The sequence below is a fragment of the Bubalus kerabau genome, chromosome 1 (assembly GCF_029407905.1).
Source record: "Bubalus kerabau isolate K-KA32 ecotype Philippines breed swamp buffalo chromosome 1, PCC_UOA_SB_1v2, whole genome shotgun sequence".
Classification (NCBI taxonomy): domain Eukaryota; kingdom Metazoa; phylum Chordata; class Mammalia; order Artiodactyla; family Bovidae; genus Bubalus; species Bubalus kerabau.
In genome coordinates this window covers 99,166,593-99,183,015 of record NC_073624.1, presented here as the reverse complement: position 1 = coordinate 99,183,015, position 16,423 = coordinate 99,166,593, and the positions used below count along the sequence as shown (strand labels likewise).

At 42.3% G+C, this 16,423-nt stretch overlaps 1 protein-coding gene across 1 annotated transcript in view; it reads right to left on the bottom strand.

Moving 5' to 3' along the window:
- Positions 1-11,957, bottom strand: part of UBE2N (ubiquitin conjugating enzyme E2 N) — a 42,119-nt gene extending 30,162 nt beyond the window's left edge. Inside the window, exon 1 of the mRNA XM_055585633.1 lies at positions 11,800-11,957. Within this exon, the coding sequence (XP_055441608.1) occupies positions 11,800-11,829 (30 nt within the window). The 5' untranslated portion in view covers positions 11,830-11,957. The remainder of the gene's footprint in view (positions 1-11,799) is intronic.
- Between the last annotated feature and the right edge of the window lie 4,466 nt (positions 11,958-16,423).

The window sequence follows — 16,423 nt, the reverse complement described above, 5'->3', positions numbered from 1 at the left end:
GGCAGGCAACTCAGTTAATGTTAATGTAATTAATAAAGAAAAGAAACACTGGAAGTACTGATGCAAGGGAGGGGTGACAGCAAAATGAATATATTCCACTGTAAAATAAAAACTGATTTTAAAACATCTTCAAGATATCTAAGTAGACTTGGTAGGCAACTGGAGACACCTGAAACCCAGGACAAAGGCCTTCTTATTAATTATACTAGAAAGCTATATAAAATTTCAGAATACTGCTACTACTCAGCAGTTGTGCCCCCTTTTTTTTTTTTTTTGGAGAACTGCTTAAGGACCAATTTAAAAGCCAAAAAGGAAAACCAGTTCCAGGATTAAATGATCATAGCTTCTTCTCAATGAAAAGTTTTAAAAAAGGAATCAGATATAATGGAGGCCCAGAGAAACTGACTCAGCCAAGGTCACATAGTTTCTTAATCCTTGAGACAAAAATAAAAGTCAATGCTGGTTCTTACTCATTATTTACCAGAATTGGCTCAAATTTCTCAGTATCCAGCGATAAAATCCAATCTTTTTTTTTTTTTTTTTTTTTCTGGCTTCTCTGCTAGGCTTACAGGATCTTAATTCCCTGACCAAGGGCTGAATCCAGGCAGTGGATTCCAGCCACTCAGCAGTGAAAGTGCTGAGTCTTAACCCCTGGACCACCACCGAATTCCCAAAATTCAGTCTTTAAAATAAAAATTTACTGCCCACCGACAATTTAAAAATAATAATGGCTCACAAGGCTAAAGAAATTTCTTAAATTTTCTAGAGCAATGCAGATTTCAAATGTGATTAGTTTTATGGAAACCAACAGATTTAAAACTTCTGCTTTGCTTCATTCAACATTTAATTTCTTTAAAGTATTTATTTAGAAAAACAGCCCCCAAAAAAAGTTTTTAAGGGAATAAAGTATTGATACATACTACAATATGGATTAACCTTGAAAACATGCTCAGACACCAAAACCATATTATGTGATTCCATGTATATGAAATGCCCAGAATACGTGAATACATAGAGACAGAAAGTGGCTAAGTGGTGGCCAGGGGCTGAGGGAGTAAGGAGAGAGAAGAACTGCTGAAGATGGAGGGTTTCTTTTTTCAGGTGATGAAAAAGTTCTGTAGTTAGATAGTGTTGATAGCTGCACAACTTTGTGAATATGTTAAAAACACAGAATTATACATTTTAAAAGAATGAATTTTATGATATGTGATTTGTACATCAAAAAATGGGAGCATTTGGTTTCCTTTCATATTCAGTAAGTTTTCATATTCATATTCACTTTTATCTACAAAGTGGAAATCACAATAGTAAAAGAAAGTAAAGGGGAAAAAATTATCCATGTTACTTGATTATTTTTAGTATGTAATATTCTGTATTACTATATTAATTGGATTTTTAGTAAATGACTATAAATCCATGAACTATACTTCCAAAGGAAAAAAAAAACTTCAAATTAAAAGACTGCATATGAAGTGTCTGTGGGCCAGGCGAGTAAGTGCTGACTCACGTTACGGTTTTAGCACTGCTCAAGTGTCTTCCTAGAGTTTGGTATATCTAACCTGGAATAACATTCTTCTCCCCACACTCCACTTTTACCTTTCAAAATTCAGCTCCAATGTCACCCCCCTAAAAACCTCTTTCCCTATACCAACCTGGAGGGGTCTCAGAATGTCAGTCTTCAACGTCCTCACTGAAGCCTGTTTTCTATATATGAGAAGGTAGCTTTACATGTGATTTTAATTCCACCACATTCTACCTATCTTTGCACTGAAGCCAAGCACATGCAAGGCCACTGTTTCTGCAAGGTACACCCTACAACATCATCTGGAGAGCTTAAGACAAAACATAACAAAAAAAACAAGCTGGGGCTGACAACTGTTTAATTTATAAATGCCCAAATAGTTCTGATGCACAACCATAAACTAACTGCTCAGATTATAAACAAGTCTTCACAGAAAATATCTTCTAGTTCCTACCACTCAATACATCAGCAACCCGCCCAGTTAAACGGGAAAAAGATTCTGATAAGAAATAGACAAGGTTTGGCCAAATGTTCTGATTTCTAATCACAGTCAGTGGCAGGAACCTGAATTGAGATTGCAACACTTTTAGTTTAACCCTTATCTGAACCACAACAATAAAGACAGGGTAGACAGTACTTCACAGGGGGTGGGGGGTGGGGGGGGCGGTTATCACCTAATGGGGATAGCTCTTTTATAACTAAAGGTAAAAGACTTCAAAAGCTTTATGGCTGTGAATCACTGTGTCATCCACTATGAAAACAAATGACTTCTTTAAAGCCAAAGCAAGAATAACAGTATGTGCAAGTGCCGGGGGAGTTTTACTGGAAAGTACTTTTCTTTAGTCTCTCTGAGGCAGTGAGGAAATTAAGTAGGTACATACCCTCCCTTGAGTGGAAAACACAAAATTCAATTCAATATGTAAATGAGTATAAGATAATCTATTTTTAGGCTTACTGAATGAAAAACATCTTGTTTCAAACACACTGGAGAGGTTATGGTCTGAGGCAGTGACACCTCAAATGTATTTCCCCATCTGCTCTGTAGTTCCTTCTCACTGGAACCCCAGACGCCCCCAGATCCAGGGGCCCAGGAGAGCAGGAGAGGACCTGCCGCCCCAGAGAGGCATTCCATCTCGAGGCAAACTACAGTACTGAACAGGACTCACGCAAAGGCCCCTAACTAAACTATGTAGGGCACTACCCACCACCCACACTGGACTTCTGCAATCTATTGCGCACTCGTCCTGTCTCTCCCCTTCCAGTATTCGTATTTGCTATTCCCTGCGTCCACTCTCTCCCTCCTCCTCTTCACGTTTAAAAGCATTCCTCAGCAGATGCCTTTCCTCTGACCATGGTATACTCCAGGTTTTCCTTCTTTCATAACACACCTCACAGTAATTTCTTGTTTCACAACTGTTTCACCAGATAGGGATACCTGTCTTGTTTACCTGGTTTAGTGAATACATACTATGCAGTCAATAAACGTCCATTTAATTGAACTTAATGTTTAAATTTAATGTTTTATGAATGGATAACAAAAATGCAGACAAATCACAATGTTATAGAAGACTGAACTTTGGCCTTGGGCTCTTTCTAGCTTACTACAGCCACTTTTGCCACTGTCCAATGGTAAGGGGTATCTCTAATTTTCTTTCTTTCTTTTTTTTTTTTTAATTTTTATTTTATTTTTAAACCTGAAACACTGTATTAGTTTTGCCAAACATCAAAACTAATTTTCTTGAAGAGCTCTCTAGTCTTTTCCATCCTATTGTTTTCCTCTGCTTCTTTGCACTGTTCATTTAAGAAGGCTCTCTTATCTCTCCTTGCTGTTCTTTGGAACTCTGCATTCAGATGGGTGTATCTTTCCTTTTCTCTTTCGCCATTCATTTCTCTTCTTTTCTCAGCTATTCGTAAGGCCTCCTCAGACAACCATTCTGCCTTTTTACATTTCGTTTTCTTGGGGATGGTTTTGATCACCGCCTCCTGTACAACATTACGAACCTCCATCCACAGTTCTTCAGGCACTCTATCAGATCTAATCCCTTGAATCTATTTGTCACTTCCAGTGTATAAGGGATTTGATTTAGGCCACACTTGAATGGCCAAGCGGTTTTCCCTACTTTTTTCCAATTTAAGTCTGAATTTTGCATTATGAAGCTCAAGCTGGAATCCAGATTGCTGGAAGAAATATCAATAACCTCGGATATGCTGATGACACCACTCTAACGGCAGAAAGCAAAGAGGAACGAAAGAGCCTCTTGATGAAGGTGAAAGAGCTGGCTTAAAACCCAACATTCAAAAAACTAAGATTATGGCATCCGGTCCCATCACCTCATGGCAAACAGATGGGGAAAAAAATGGAAACAGTGACAGAGTTTATTTTCCTGGGCTCCAAAATCACTGCAGATGGTGACTGCAGCCATGAAATTAAAAGATACTTGCTCCTTAGAAAAAAAGCTATGACAAACCTAGACAGCATATTAAAAGTACAGGCATTACTTTGCCGACATAAACAAAGGTCCATATAACCAAAGCTATGATTTTTCCAGTAGTCACATACGGATGTGAGAGTTGGGACCATAAAGAAGGCTGAGTGAAAAGAACTGATGCTTTCCAACTGCAGTGCTGGAGAGACTCTTTAGAGTCCCTTGGACAGGAAGGAGATCAAACCAGTTAATCCGAAAGGAAATCAACCCTGAATATTCATCAGGACTGAAGCTGAAGCTCCAATACTTTGGCCACCTAATGCAAAGAGCCAACTTCTTGGAAAAGACCCTGATGCTGGGAAAGATTGAGGGCAGAAGAGGGTAAGAGAGGATGAGATGGGTGGATGGTATCATCGACTCAACGGACATGAGTCTGAGCAAACTCGAGGAGATCGTGAAGGAAAGGGAAGCCTGGCATGCTGCAATCCATGGGGTTGCAAAAGTCAGACACGACAGAGCAACTGAACAACATGGTGACTGAACAACAGGGTAAGAGGGTAAAGGGAATGGTAATCCCAATGACCCTTAAAGGTCACTAAAAACACACTGACTTTACAGCAACAACACTTTCCTTAGTGTAAACTACAAAGGAATCTTAGAAAGCTATGAAGAAATAAAAAGCACCCATAGTCTCCAGACACAAAGATAACATTTATTGCCTTTCTTGCTAGTATTTTTCTAGACTACAGAGCCTTCAATCACTGGATTGTAAGACTCTTAAAAACAAAAACCGATTTGCCCAAAGCAGACCAAGCCTCTGACACTGGCACACCGTGACAGCACTGAAAACTAGCGCTGTCCCGGCAAGTCGCGCCAGCCAGGCCTGACTGCGGCCTATGGACTGTCGCCCGCCAGGCTCCTCCGCCCATGGGATTTCCCAGGCAAGACTACTACTAAAGGAGTTTGAAAATATGAAGACAAAGAGTCAATTAAAAAAAAAAAGGCAAAATATGTCAACATTAGATTCTGAAATCAGTACCTAAATGTACTTCAAATTACAGCCAAATCCTAATTATTCAGAAACATCTGAGTTACAGGCAACTCCAAATTATAAAAATGTCTATTCCTAAGTATCCTCAGGGGATTTTACAATAGCTACATCCAGAATTTTAACAAACATACAACACCCTGAATGGTGTGGTGCAGCTCTTGAAAAACTAGATAATGAATTCTTTCTGTAGATTCCCAGTTCCCCAGTTCTTCCAAGCACACGTTTAATAGTTTCTGTCACCAGAAATGCCAGAGCCACAGATCTCACTCTCTTAGTCTGTGGTGATCCTACATCCTACGTAATCTACAAATCAAAGATGACTACTTAATATTAAAAAGACCAAAAACAAAAAAACTTCACCTGGGAAGCATATTAAAAAGCTGCTAAGATTTTAACTGAAGTTAACTGAATCCCTATTTTTCATCTCCTAATTTGTAAATCCACACTGATGTCCTATATTACATTTGCAAATAAACCAAGAAGAAATCTTTAATACGGGGGGAAAAAAGAACCCTTATTTCTTAATGTAACACTGCTACATACACTATGCCTTTCAGATCCACTTTGGTTTTCGCAAGTAAAATCATGTAACATTAAGCAGCCACATCAGAACCGGGTTGACTAGAACTGTAATGTCCAAAGCCCCTGCTGAATGCCATCCTCATTTCCTTGGTTCTGCTATGTATTCCTACACTGTTTATGCATCCATAACTCAGACTCAAATGGCTGTTCAGAATCCATACTACTTGAATCCAAGGCAGGAAAGTTATTTTCTTCTTAAATCCATTTACACACAGGTAAAACAAATCACTAGAGACAGCACAGGGAAAAAAGTAAAAATACTAACTTGCCAGCCAGGAATCTTAGTCATCCAACTTCTTTGGCCTACAGTCTACTCATCAGAGAAGTAGAAGGATAATGTTCTCTACTATATATAGCTGGAAGCCATCACAAGTGTGGAAAAAACTCAGAACCTCTACAAAGCAAATGAGAAATATTTCTGATACAATTATTTAGAATGCTGGTTACTCAGGAAGTACTTAATAATTTGACAAAACTCAATTTCTGTTGTGTGAGAGCTGATCAATCTGGGCTGAACAAAGTGCATGACAAAGAGGAGCTTAAAAAAAACTCAACTGACTGCTATTTTTAACCTACTTTCAATTATGCCTACATTCCATAATCAAAACATCAGGTAGTATATTAAACAATATCCATACAGCCTGAAAGCTTAATCATTACCAAAAGCAGTTCAGGGACTCCAACCTGGAATCCATGGAGCCTGAGGGAGTTCACAAATAAGCTTGTCAAGAACCTGAATCCCCAGAAGTCATATGCAAAAAATACACCTGATTCTTAAATTGGAACCACCACCACAAGAGCTAAAAACCACACTGTTTCTACTCATATTTTTACTATATGGGGTTATATGCTTCCTAAAAATGTTTTTATTACAATTTATAACAAGTGCAGGTTCAGATCATGGTTAAGTTTTTCATGCCTTTTTTTTTTCTTAAATGGGAAAAAAACACAGTATCAGCCAAAGATTTTCGGGGCTTAAAAAAGGGGTTGGTTTTCTGAATTCTTTTCTTACTAAAAACTACCTTATGTACTAAAATACATATCAAATGATATTAAAATATGTATCACTTTTAGTGACCAAAAAACCCTATTTTTTCAAAATAAAAATTATTAAAATAAAAAACAGAACTCAAGACTCAGTACATCAGATTACATTTTTAAGAAATCTGATGTTGTACTGAGTCTTGAGTTCTGTTTAGTTTCAAATTACATTTTTAAGAATTTGAAACTAAACCTCATGAAACAGAAAAACAAATTGTAGGAAAAACTGATTAAACTCTAATCTCAGAAGGTTGGTTAGCTAGGTTTCAATCAAATAAGTCAACTCCTTGAGTAAGTTAGTAACTATTTGCTTAGGCTATATTTTATTGATTTCATGATTAATTTTGAGAAGAAAATTAAAGGAATATCATTCTGTCAATGTAACATGTAAAACACATAAATTTGTTTTTAACCAAGTCGCAACTACAGATCTCTTTTATCTGTTCCCAACTCTGCTTCTTTATGACAGACAGATTAAGGAGGACCTTTTATTTTAGGGAGCTTTCACCCTATGTGACTTTAAGCTTTAATTGCTCTGTCATTTTTATATAGACTAAAAGACGTTTAGCCCAGGAAAAAAAGAGGAAAGAAAAACAAATTCTATAATTCAAGCTAAACACGTAACTGCCAAGATTTAGTGTAACTCATATATTTGCAAAATATCACTGTGTAAGACTACATCACAGCAGTCTGTATAGCAAAAGACAGGGAACAATCTAGAAGTTATCAATAGGCAATTAGTAAAATTAAGGTCTAACCACAAGGTTTCACAAAGCAGTCCTTTACAAAAACTAGTCACCTCAAAGATCTATTTAGGGGCAAAGGGAGGAATTAAGATATAGTATTTACTTGATGTGTGTGTGCTAAGTCACTTCAGTTGTGTCAGACTCTGCAATCCTATTGTACGTAGCCTGCCAGGCTCCTCTGTCCATGGAATTCTCCAAGCAAGAATACTGAAGTGGGTTGTCATGACCTCCTCTTGGCAGGCGGGTTCTTTACCAATAGTGCCACCTGGGAAGCCCATTTGTTTGGGGAGGAGGGGAACAGGCCTAACATAGACTCGCTAAGTCTCTCTGGTCTTTCAGGAAAAACATACAATAAAAGTTGTGGTTGTCTGGGGAGGGAAACTAGAATGCTGAATAACAGATGAGTCTTAATCTTCCTCTACGTATCCTTCAGAACTTTTCAAAAGTGCTCCATGTATTTCCTAGTCAACAAAAGACTGATTTATTTTGTTTTTAATGACTCTTATGGGTAGAATTAGAAACTTTCAGCTCAGACATCAATTCAGATAGAATCTACTAGGCAGTAACAATAAATTATATAGAATAACTCTCCTAAAGTTTTCTTCCAAAGAGATTGAATAGCATTCATTCAATCAGTATTTCAAAGTCTAGGCATTAGAACTGTAGATATGTTGGAGGGATCTGAGCAAACTCCTGCCTTCATGGAGTTTCATGGAGACGGAGAAGGCAATGGCACCCCACTCCAGTACTCTTGCCTGGAAAATCCCACGGACGGAGGAGCCTGGTAGGCTGCAGTCCATGGGGCCGCTAAGAGTCGGACACGACTGAGCGACTTTACTTTCACTTTTCACTTTCATGCATTGGAGAAGGAAATGGCAACCCACTCCAGTGTTCTTGCCTGGAGAATCCCAGGGACAGGGGAGCCTGGTGGGCTGCCGTCTATGGGGCCGCACAGAGTTGGACACCACTGAAGCGACTTAGCAGCAGCCGAAGAAACAAAGAGGAAGCAATGTAACTTTGAGTAATGATGAGTGCTACACAAGAGAGAGGGAAACGGGATAAAGAGCAATTACCGGGGAGGAAATGGCACCCCACTCCAGTACTCTTGCCTGGAAAATCCCATGGATGGAGGAGCCTGGTAGGCTGTAGTCCATGGGGTCGCTAAGAGTCGGACACTACTGAGTGACTTCACTTTCCCTTTTCACTTTAATGCATTGGAGAAGGAAATGGCAACCCACTCCAGTGTTCTTGCCTGGAGAATCCCAGGGACGGGGGAGCCTGGTGGGCTTCCATCTATGGGGTCGCACAGAGTTGGACATGACTGAAATGACTCAGCAGCAGCAGCAGCACGGGGGAGGAGGGAGGACCCTGTTTTAGGACAGTTTAGGTAAACCTCTCTGAGGACAGGACATGTAAGTCAAGAACTGAGTAATACGGCAAAGTAAGCAATGGGATAAACAGAAGGAAAGCCCTGTGACTGAACATGCAGAGCCTATAGCAAAGCAGCAGGATGGCTGCAATGAGGCGACCCAAGGAGAGAAATGAGGGACATGGTCTCAGAGGGAGGTAGATCCCAGATGCATGGAGAGCCTTGTAGCTAGGAGGAAATGCAATGAAAAACCTCTGTGGAGTTCTGAGTGGGAGAATGACTAGATTTATATTTTTAAAAGTAACACTAGCTGCTGTTTAAAAGATCAATACAGTAGGCCAGGCAACAAATGATGGAACTGAATAGTGGTTTCAGAGAGAGGAAAACATATCTGATTCAGGGGTGGGTGTGGGTGTGGGTGTGTATGTGTGTGTTAGTCACTCAGTCATGTCCAACTCTTTGCAATCCCATGGACTGTAGCCCACCAGGCTCCTCCGTCCATGGCGTTTTCCAGGCAAGAATACTGGAGTGGGTTGCCATTTCCTTCTCCAGTGGATCTTCCCAACCCAAGGATCAAACCCAGGTCTCCCACATTGCAGACAGACTCTTTACTATCTGAGATTTGAAAAATAGAGCCTACAGAATTTGCTGCTGGATTCGAAATGGGAATTTAACTGCAATAGCAACTGGGTGAAGAGTAATTTAAAAAATCATCTTTATGTGTATAGTTACAGTTGTTAAGGTACTTTTACATGTATTATGTCATTTCACAATAACAAGAGGCAGGGGAAGGTCACCCTGGGTCAAGATCCAAGTTCTGCCTCCTCTGCCAGCTTTGAAAAGCCCTACGAAAAGTCCTTTGAATGGGTTTCTAGGCCCTAAAACGGTATCGTTCACTTCACAAGATTTCTGCAGGTACCAAGTGGTTGAAGTCTTTTGCAAATGTAAATAATGCCCTTTTTGAGGCAGAAAGCATCACACTGGCCAATGAGACACTATGTTCCCACCATTCAGGACAGCAGTGCTAGCCCACTGCCACCACCATTATATTCCACATAGAACCCTGTATTGTAGTTGCCAGAAAACAGGCAAACTTCTTAATTTTGATATAAAAAATAAAAGCCTACATAATATAAGCATGGGCATTGGGGAAAAAAAATTGTATAATCTTTCAATCCATCCTAGAAACAGGAGAAAACAGTTCCTTTTGCTATAAATGGCACTGAAGTAAAACCACCTCTTGCAAGATAAAATCCAAACCAAGGAAACTTTCACTAGAGATGTTATCACCAAGCCTTCAACTTATTGCTTCAAGTCCTATCTGTAAGTTCATATACTAAGTCCCACAGAATTGATTTTTCCCATCCAAGGCTTTCATATTATTGCAGAATATATCCAACCTTAAGCAAAAATGGAAAAATATATGTAAAGTATTTAGTTCATTATGTATTTTTGAGAGTTATCTTGAATGTCAATGTGTACCGTGTACCTAGTCGATAACCTGAATAACAGTAAATAAAAATCCAAGGATATTTGGTGTATAACCCTATCCTCCATCCCTCATATTCAACTGGAGCCTCCATAAACATGACCATTGCGGCCATGCGATTATATTACATGTAAAACCACATCGTAAGTACCCTCCAAGCACACAGCCATTAAACTGCCTTGGACAGAGTCGAAGACAAATCCTTAACACAACAAATGAAGGTTTGTTTTATGCAACACTACGAAGGGTCATATCATTCAGACTCCAGAGCACAATGACAATCCGTCCTACTTCTGTACTTTCTATTAAGACTTTCTACCTTACAAAACACGTCGTATTTCTCTAAATCAAGAACCTTTAGGTCAGAGACACCGCATCTCAGATATATTTCACTGCAACTGCAGGAACACTACACAATACATCATCCTTCAACAGGCCTATCACTCACTTAGCTTGCATCTTCCCCCAAACTCTAACGACAAGTTAAATACACGTTCACCAGGTTATAGCCAGCAAATGTTTTTGCAATTTAGGCACTTGAACTCGCATAGTGAGCAACACAGAGGTTCAACTAATTTCCTTCATTAAAAATGACCAAAAATTTTCAAGGTTTTGTCTTCGTGGACTTCAAGGAACATTTCACATCTGAGCATTTGATGTTTCTGTAAAGAACTTACAAAACCAAGATGAATTTTCTATGGTTCTATTCTTACTTGTCAAAGTATATATTCATAAGAAACCAGAAAACGATTTTTAAAAAGTGAAGGAAATCCAGAGGCCAAAATTTCACAAGGTCCCCCATACCCCTCTCCCCCAATTCCCGCCCGGTCTCGCGTTAAAACTATTTCCTCCAAACAGAAACAGCTCTAGAAGAGTTTGCCAAGCAGAGTAAAATCACTTCGCTGAGATAACGAACGGAAACGCATTTAAAGCAGAGGAGATCGCGGAAGCGAGGGCGGCGGGGCGCGGAGCCCCCACGTCCCTGGACCCCAGCAGCAAGGGGCGAGCCTGTGCCGGGCGCTGCAGGACTCGCGGCCCTCCCGGAGCCGCCTCCTGAGGCACAGGGCCCCGCCCGGCCTCACCCTCCCGGTTCATTCATTCTGAACCTGCGACTACCGCACCCCTGCACTCCCGCCCCGGCCGAGACTGGGCTCCGAGGCCGAGTGACGGCGTCGGGCCACAACCCCTGCCCGGAGTCCGGGCCCCGCCGCGATTCCCGCGCGCCCGCGGCCTCTATTCTGGGGTGGTCCGAGAGGCCGCGGAGGCCCGCGCCCAAAACCAGAGTCCCGCAACACCGTAGCCCCACCCTCCGCCTAGGCGCGGGCCAGGCCTTCCCCGCTCGCGGGGGAGCCTCCTGGGGGCCCCCGATCGCCGCCACCCGGCTGCCCCACTGCGGCCGGAAGTCTCCCCGGCGCCCCCTCCCCAGCACTCGACTTCCCTCGCCGCCGCATCCAAACCCTCTCCGCGCTGCCTCGGGCCTCCTGCCGCGGGCCGCGGGCCGGAGAAAGCGAGAGGCCGCGCTGCCCGGTACGCCGACAGGGCAAGAGCAGAGCCGGGAGGCCCAGGCGGTTACCTTGATAATCCTGCGGGGCAGCCCGGCCATCTTGTCAGATCCCGAGTTCGGCCTCTGGTCTCGTCTCCGGCTCCGCTCGCCTCACGCACGAGTGGAAGTCCCAGGCTCCACTTCCGGGGGACGTTGCCGCGCCCGCCTCCGCTGCCGCCGCCGCCAAGGCCCCTCGGGAAATGTAGTTCCTGCTCGGGCGCGGACGGGCTTCCCTCGGACCTGGCCCCCTCCCCCGCGTTCCCCGCCCCAACCCGGCCTCTGGGTGGCGGAAGTGACGCGCCGCGGTGGGGCAGGGACTTGGGGGAGGTGGCACGGGGCGGCGAGGAGCTCCGGCGCTCGTGGCCGAGCCTCCCGCACGCTGGTGGCACTGAGTGGTCCGCGCCCCGCAGGCCTCTTATCCGCGGCCATGCCCGCGCCACTGGGCGACGTAACAGAGGCCTGGCCGCCGACGTAGCCCATTCATCCATTCGTTGGCTCATTCAACGTTACTGCAATGCGCGCGGTCTGGGCTGGCGGTGGGCAAAAGACAGGTCAAATTGATCGCGAGCTCCTTCCTCAAAGGGAAGCGAAACACCGAAACTCCCAAGAAGGGTCTCTAAAGTTTTCCAGTAAAACTCTGGCCAGAATTTTGGTGCCTAAATTTTGCATAAGTCGAGCCTTTTCGATACACCCCTTAGTCCTAGGAAAGCTAAAAGAAAAGGATTTGGAGAGAGTTGGGGGCGGGGAATAAGAATGGTTTCTGAATGCCTGGCCCTAGCGGTTGACTTGCCGATTGAATCGCTGGAGGAATGACCTAGGAGAGGAGGATTAGAGAGTAATCCCTAAAAGAAGGATTACCCTTAGAGTGCCGGGGTGCTAAAGGATTAAACTGAGGGTACCCGAAAATCGGATTGTTGGGGAACCATTTCGTAACACCCTGATGATTGATTGCTTGCTATGTGATGGACTTCATGCGGTATTATTTTACTTTCTCATCATAGCAACCTTAACCTCCACTTTACAAATGAGGCTCAGAGTCATTCACTTTTCCCCAGGTTGTGTGGGAAGTTTCGTTCTGAGGCAGATCTGCCAAAACATGGACCCCTTAACTACTTAGCTACGGAATTTCCTCGCCCAGTAGCACAGACAGTAGACGGTGACTAAAAAAGTGCCCGGTGCTGTGTTAGTGGATGAGGATACAAAGAGTCTGCCTTCCAAGAACTGAAGAGTACAGTGGAGAATATAGAGAAGTCAACAATTACAATTCAGTGTGTTAAGGGCCATAGTAGAGGTTCCTTCAAGATGTTATTTGAACACAGAGAGGCGTTAATTGCTTAAGAAGTCAGAGAAGGCTCCTCAAAGGAGAAGTGGCATCCTTAAGGATGAAGAAGAATCTGACTTGGTCAGGGGAGCATGCCAGGCCTAGAAAGCCTGCGAATTGCATTGAGCTATAAGAAAAAAAAATTAGTGCATTAAAGAATAGAGAATATGAATGCAAGAAACCTAGCAAGAATAATAGAAGAAAATGTCATTAGAGTGATGCTAAATGATTACATGGACTATCTCATTTAATGATAAAGTGTATAAGGTAGGCTGTCTTATTACTGTTGTTTTTTAGATGAGAAACCAAGCTTCAGAGGCAGTAATGAGAACTTTGAATAGCTAGAACTCTGAAATGAGTAGTTCTGTCATTAGAAGAATTTGGGAAAGTAAATGACACTGGACAGAGATACTGACAGAATATTTCAGAGAGGTCCAGGAACCCACCTTGATAGGAAGAAAGGCAGAGTGAATATGGGATTAGAAGGGTTCTAGTCCAGTTATCTAGTGCATAAAAAATCAGCTTCAATTTAGTGCTGAAAAGGACGATAATCATTTATTTAGTTCTTGAATCTGCAATTTGGGCAGGGCTTGGCAAGGAAGGCACATCTCTCTACATGCTGTGTCAGCTTGGGTAGTTTAACTGAACCAGAAGCACTTCCAGGGTGGCTCACACAGCAGGCAAGTTGGTACGAGCTGTTAGTCCTGCTCCAAGTGGGCCTCTCCCTGGAACAACCTGGGCTTCCTCACTGCCTGGTGGCTGGGTTCCAAGAACGAGTGTTCTAGCAGGCAAAAGTGGAAGCTGAATCGCCTTTTTTTTTTTATCTAGCCTTGGAAATCAGGTAGCATCACTCCCACCATAATCTACTCGTTGACTTCTCGTCATAAAAACCCACCCAGTTTGAAAGCTAGGGGACATGGTCCCCCTCTCTTCAAAGAAGAATGGCATATTCTAGAAAATAGCAGGGTATACATATGATAGAAAATATGATTGTGACCAACTTTGAGAAACACAAACTGCCACAGGTACATTTGTCACAACGTGTTTACAAGCCACCTGCCTTAGAATCATCCACAACGCTGGTTAAAATAGCATTCCGGGAGCCCTTTTCCAGAGATGCTAATTTTCTAGGTCAGTGCTGAGGCCTGAAACTCTACATGTAAACATCATGGGTAATGTTGATAGATCCTAAAATTTGCGAATGAAAGATTTTGAATAAACAGCAAAAATGTTGCCAGTGCCTTCTTTTGGCTATTCTGTATCAGAATGGATAATGAGAGTCATGGAGGTTAAGAGTGAGGGCACTGAAGCCCCACCTAGATTTGAAAACAATTTGCTTATCTGATCTTTTCTTCACCTAGAAGGTGTACTTCATGTGCTTATTGTGAAAGTTCAGTGATATACAAATATACATATTAAGTACTTAGGACACTTCATAACATATAGGGCTATTATTTTTGTAGTCTTGATGAGGACCGTGTATAGTTTTTCATAGGAAAGCAGGTTTTTTTGTAAAGCACTTTAAGCAACTAGCTCTTTTGTATTTTTGGCTGTGCTGGGTCTTCACGGCTGCGTGCAGCCTTTCTCTAGTTGCGTTGCTTGGGCTTCTCATTGCCATGGCTTCTCTTGTTGCTTTGACGCAGGTTCTAGACACAGGCTCAGTATTTGTGATGCACCGACTTAGTTGCCCAGCAGCATGTGGGATCTTAATTCTCAAACCAGGGTTCAAACCCGTGTCCAGATTCCTAACCACTGGACCACCAGGGTAGCCCAGGAAACCAGATCTTTTAAACCTTGTCAGTATAGCTTGTTTGGCCAAGATCGGTTTGATGGCATGAAATTCTCTTAGCTAAATATTATATATATAAAATATAATATATTCCCCAGTGGCTCAGCAGTAAAGAATCTGCCTGCAATGCAAGAGACATAGGAGACAACCCCTGGGTCTGAAAGATTCCCTGGAGAGGGCATGGCAAATGGCAACCCACTCCAGTATTCTTGCCTGGAGAATCCCATGTACAGAGGAGCATGGTGGGCTACAGTCCATAGGGTCACAAAGAGTTGGACACGACTGAAGCTTCTTAGCATGTATATATATATATATATATAAATGTCTTTACCCTTTTTTTTCCCCTTTGAGAACAGCTCACACTATACTTATCTGGAAAATAAAATCCAAACTTCTGATTTATGTAAGTCCTGTAGAATAGGATATATTTTAGAAGGACAGGTTGCCACGGGGCTGAGATGCAGTGTTTATTCTCAGCTTAGAAAGCTGGTTAAGAATCTTACTATATCCATAAAATACAGAAAAAATAAGGATATCCGCAAAACAGCCGGAGAACAGTAGTAAAACAGACTTTTACTCTATAATAGACAGGGAAGCCTGGCATGCTGTATTCCACGAGGTTGCAAAGAGTTGGACATGACTGAGCGACTGAACTGAACTAAACTGAACCTTTGGATTTTGAATGTGTTACCTTATTCCAAACATAAAATAATCCAATTCACTAATTTCAAGAGTCTAAAAGGTGTTCAAAGTTCTTCACATGCTGTCCAAGAATGATATCATAGGGACTTCCCAGCTGGTTCAGTGGTTGAGAAGCTGCCTTGCAATGCAGGGGACACAGGTTCCATCCCTGCTTGCAGAACTAAGATCCTATATGCCAAGGAGCAACTAAGCCCATGTGCCACAACTAATGAGCCCCTGAGCCACAACTAGAGAGACTAGCTGTGTGTCGCAGCGAAGTATCCCACATGGTGCAACAAATATCTTTCATGCTGCAGCTAAGACCTGATATAGCCAAATAAATACATACATAAAAAAGAATGATATACAGCTAAAGGAAAAAAAGGAAAAACACTAATTTTAAAAAAAGAAAGAGAAAGAATGATATCATGTACTCAAAATTCAAAAAATGCCAGTCCATGGTATTGAATAAATAAGAGCAACCAAATAGCCTCACTAAAGCGAACAGTGCTAGGCAGAACTCTTAGCTAGTTAATCTTTCTTTGGCTCTTCATCAGACCTTCTTGTCCAGGTTTTTTTTTTTTTTGTATTTTTTTTTCCGCAGGCTCTGCTCCTTTCAGAACTCAAACTCCAAGGGCCTTTGCACTATAATACAGGGAAGAGGGCCCGAGAATGCTGTGTTGGAGAATTTAGAGGAGTCCTGTTCTATGCAATTCTTACTCCTCAAAATACTATTTTAGTGCTTCCTGTTCCTTCCCCACCCCCTCCCACAGATATTTCAGATGTTCACTGCATGCCTGCTATGTCAGTCATGTCTGACTCTTTGTGACCCATGGACTGTAGCTCACCAGATTCCTCTGTCC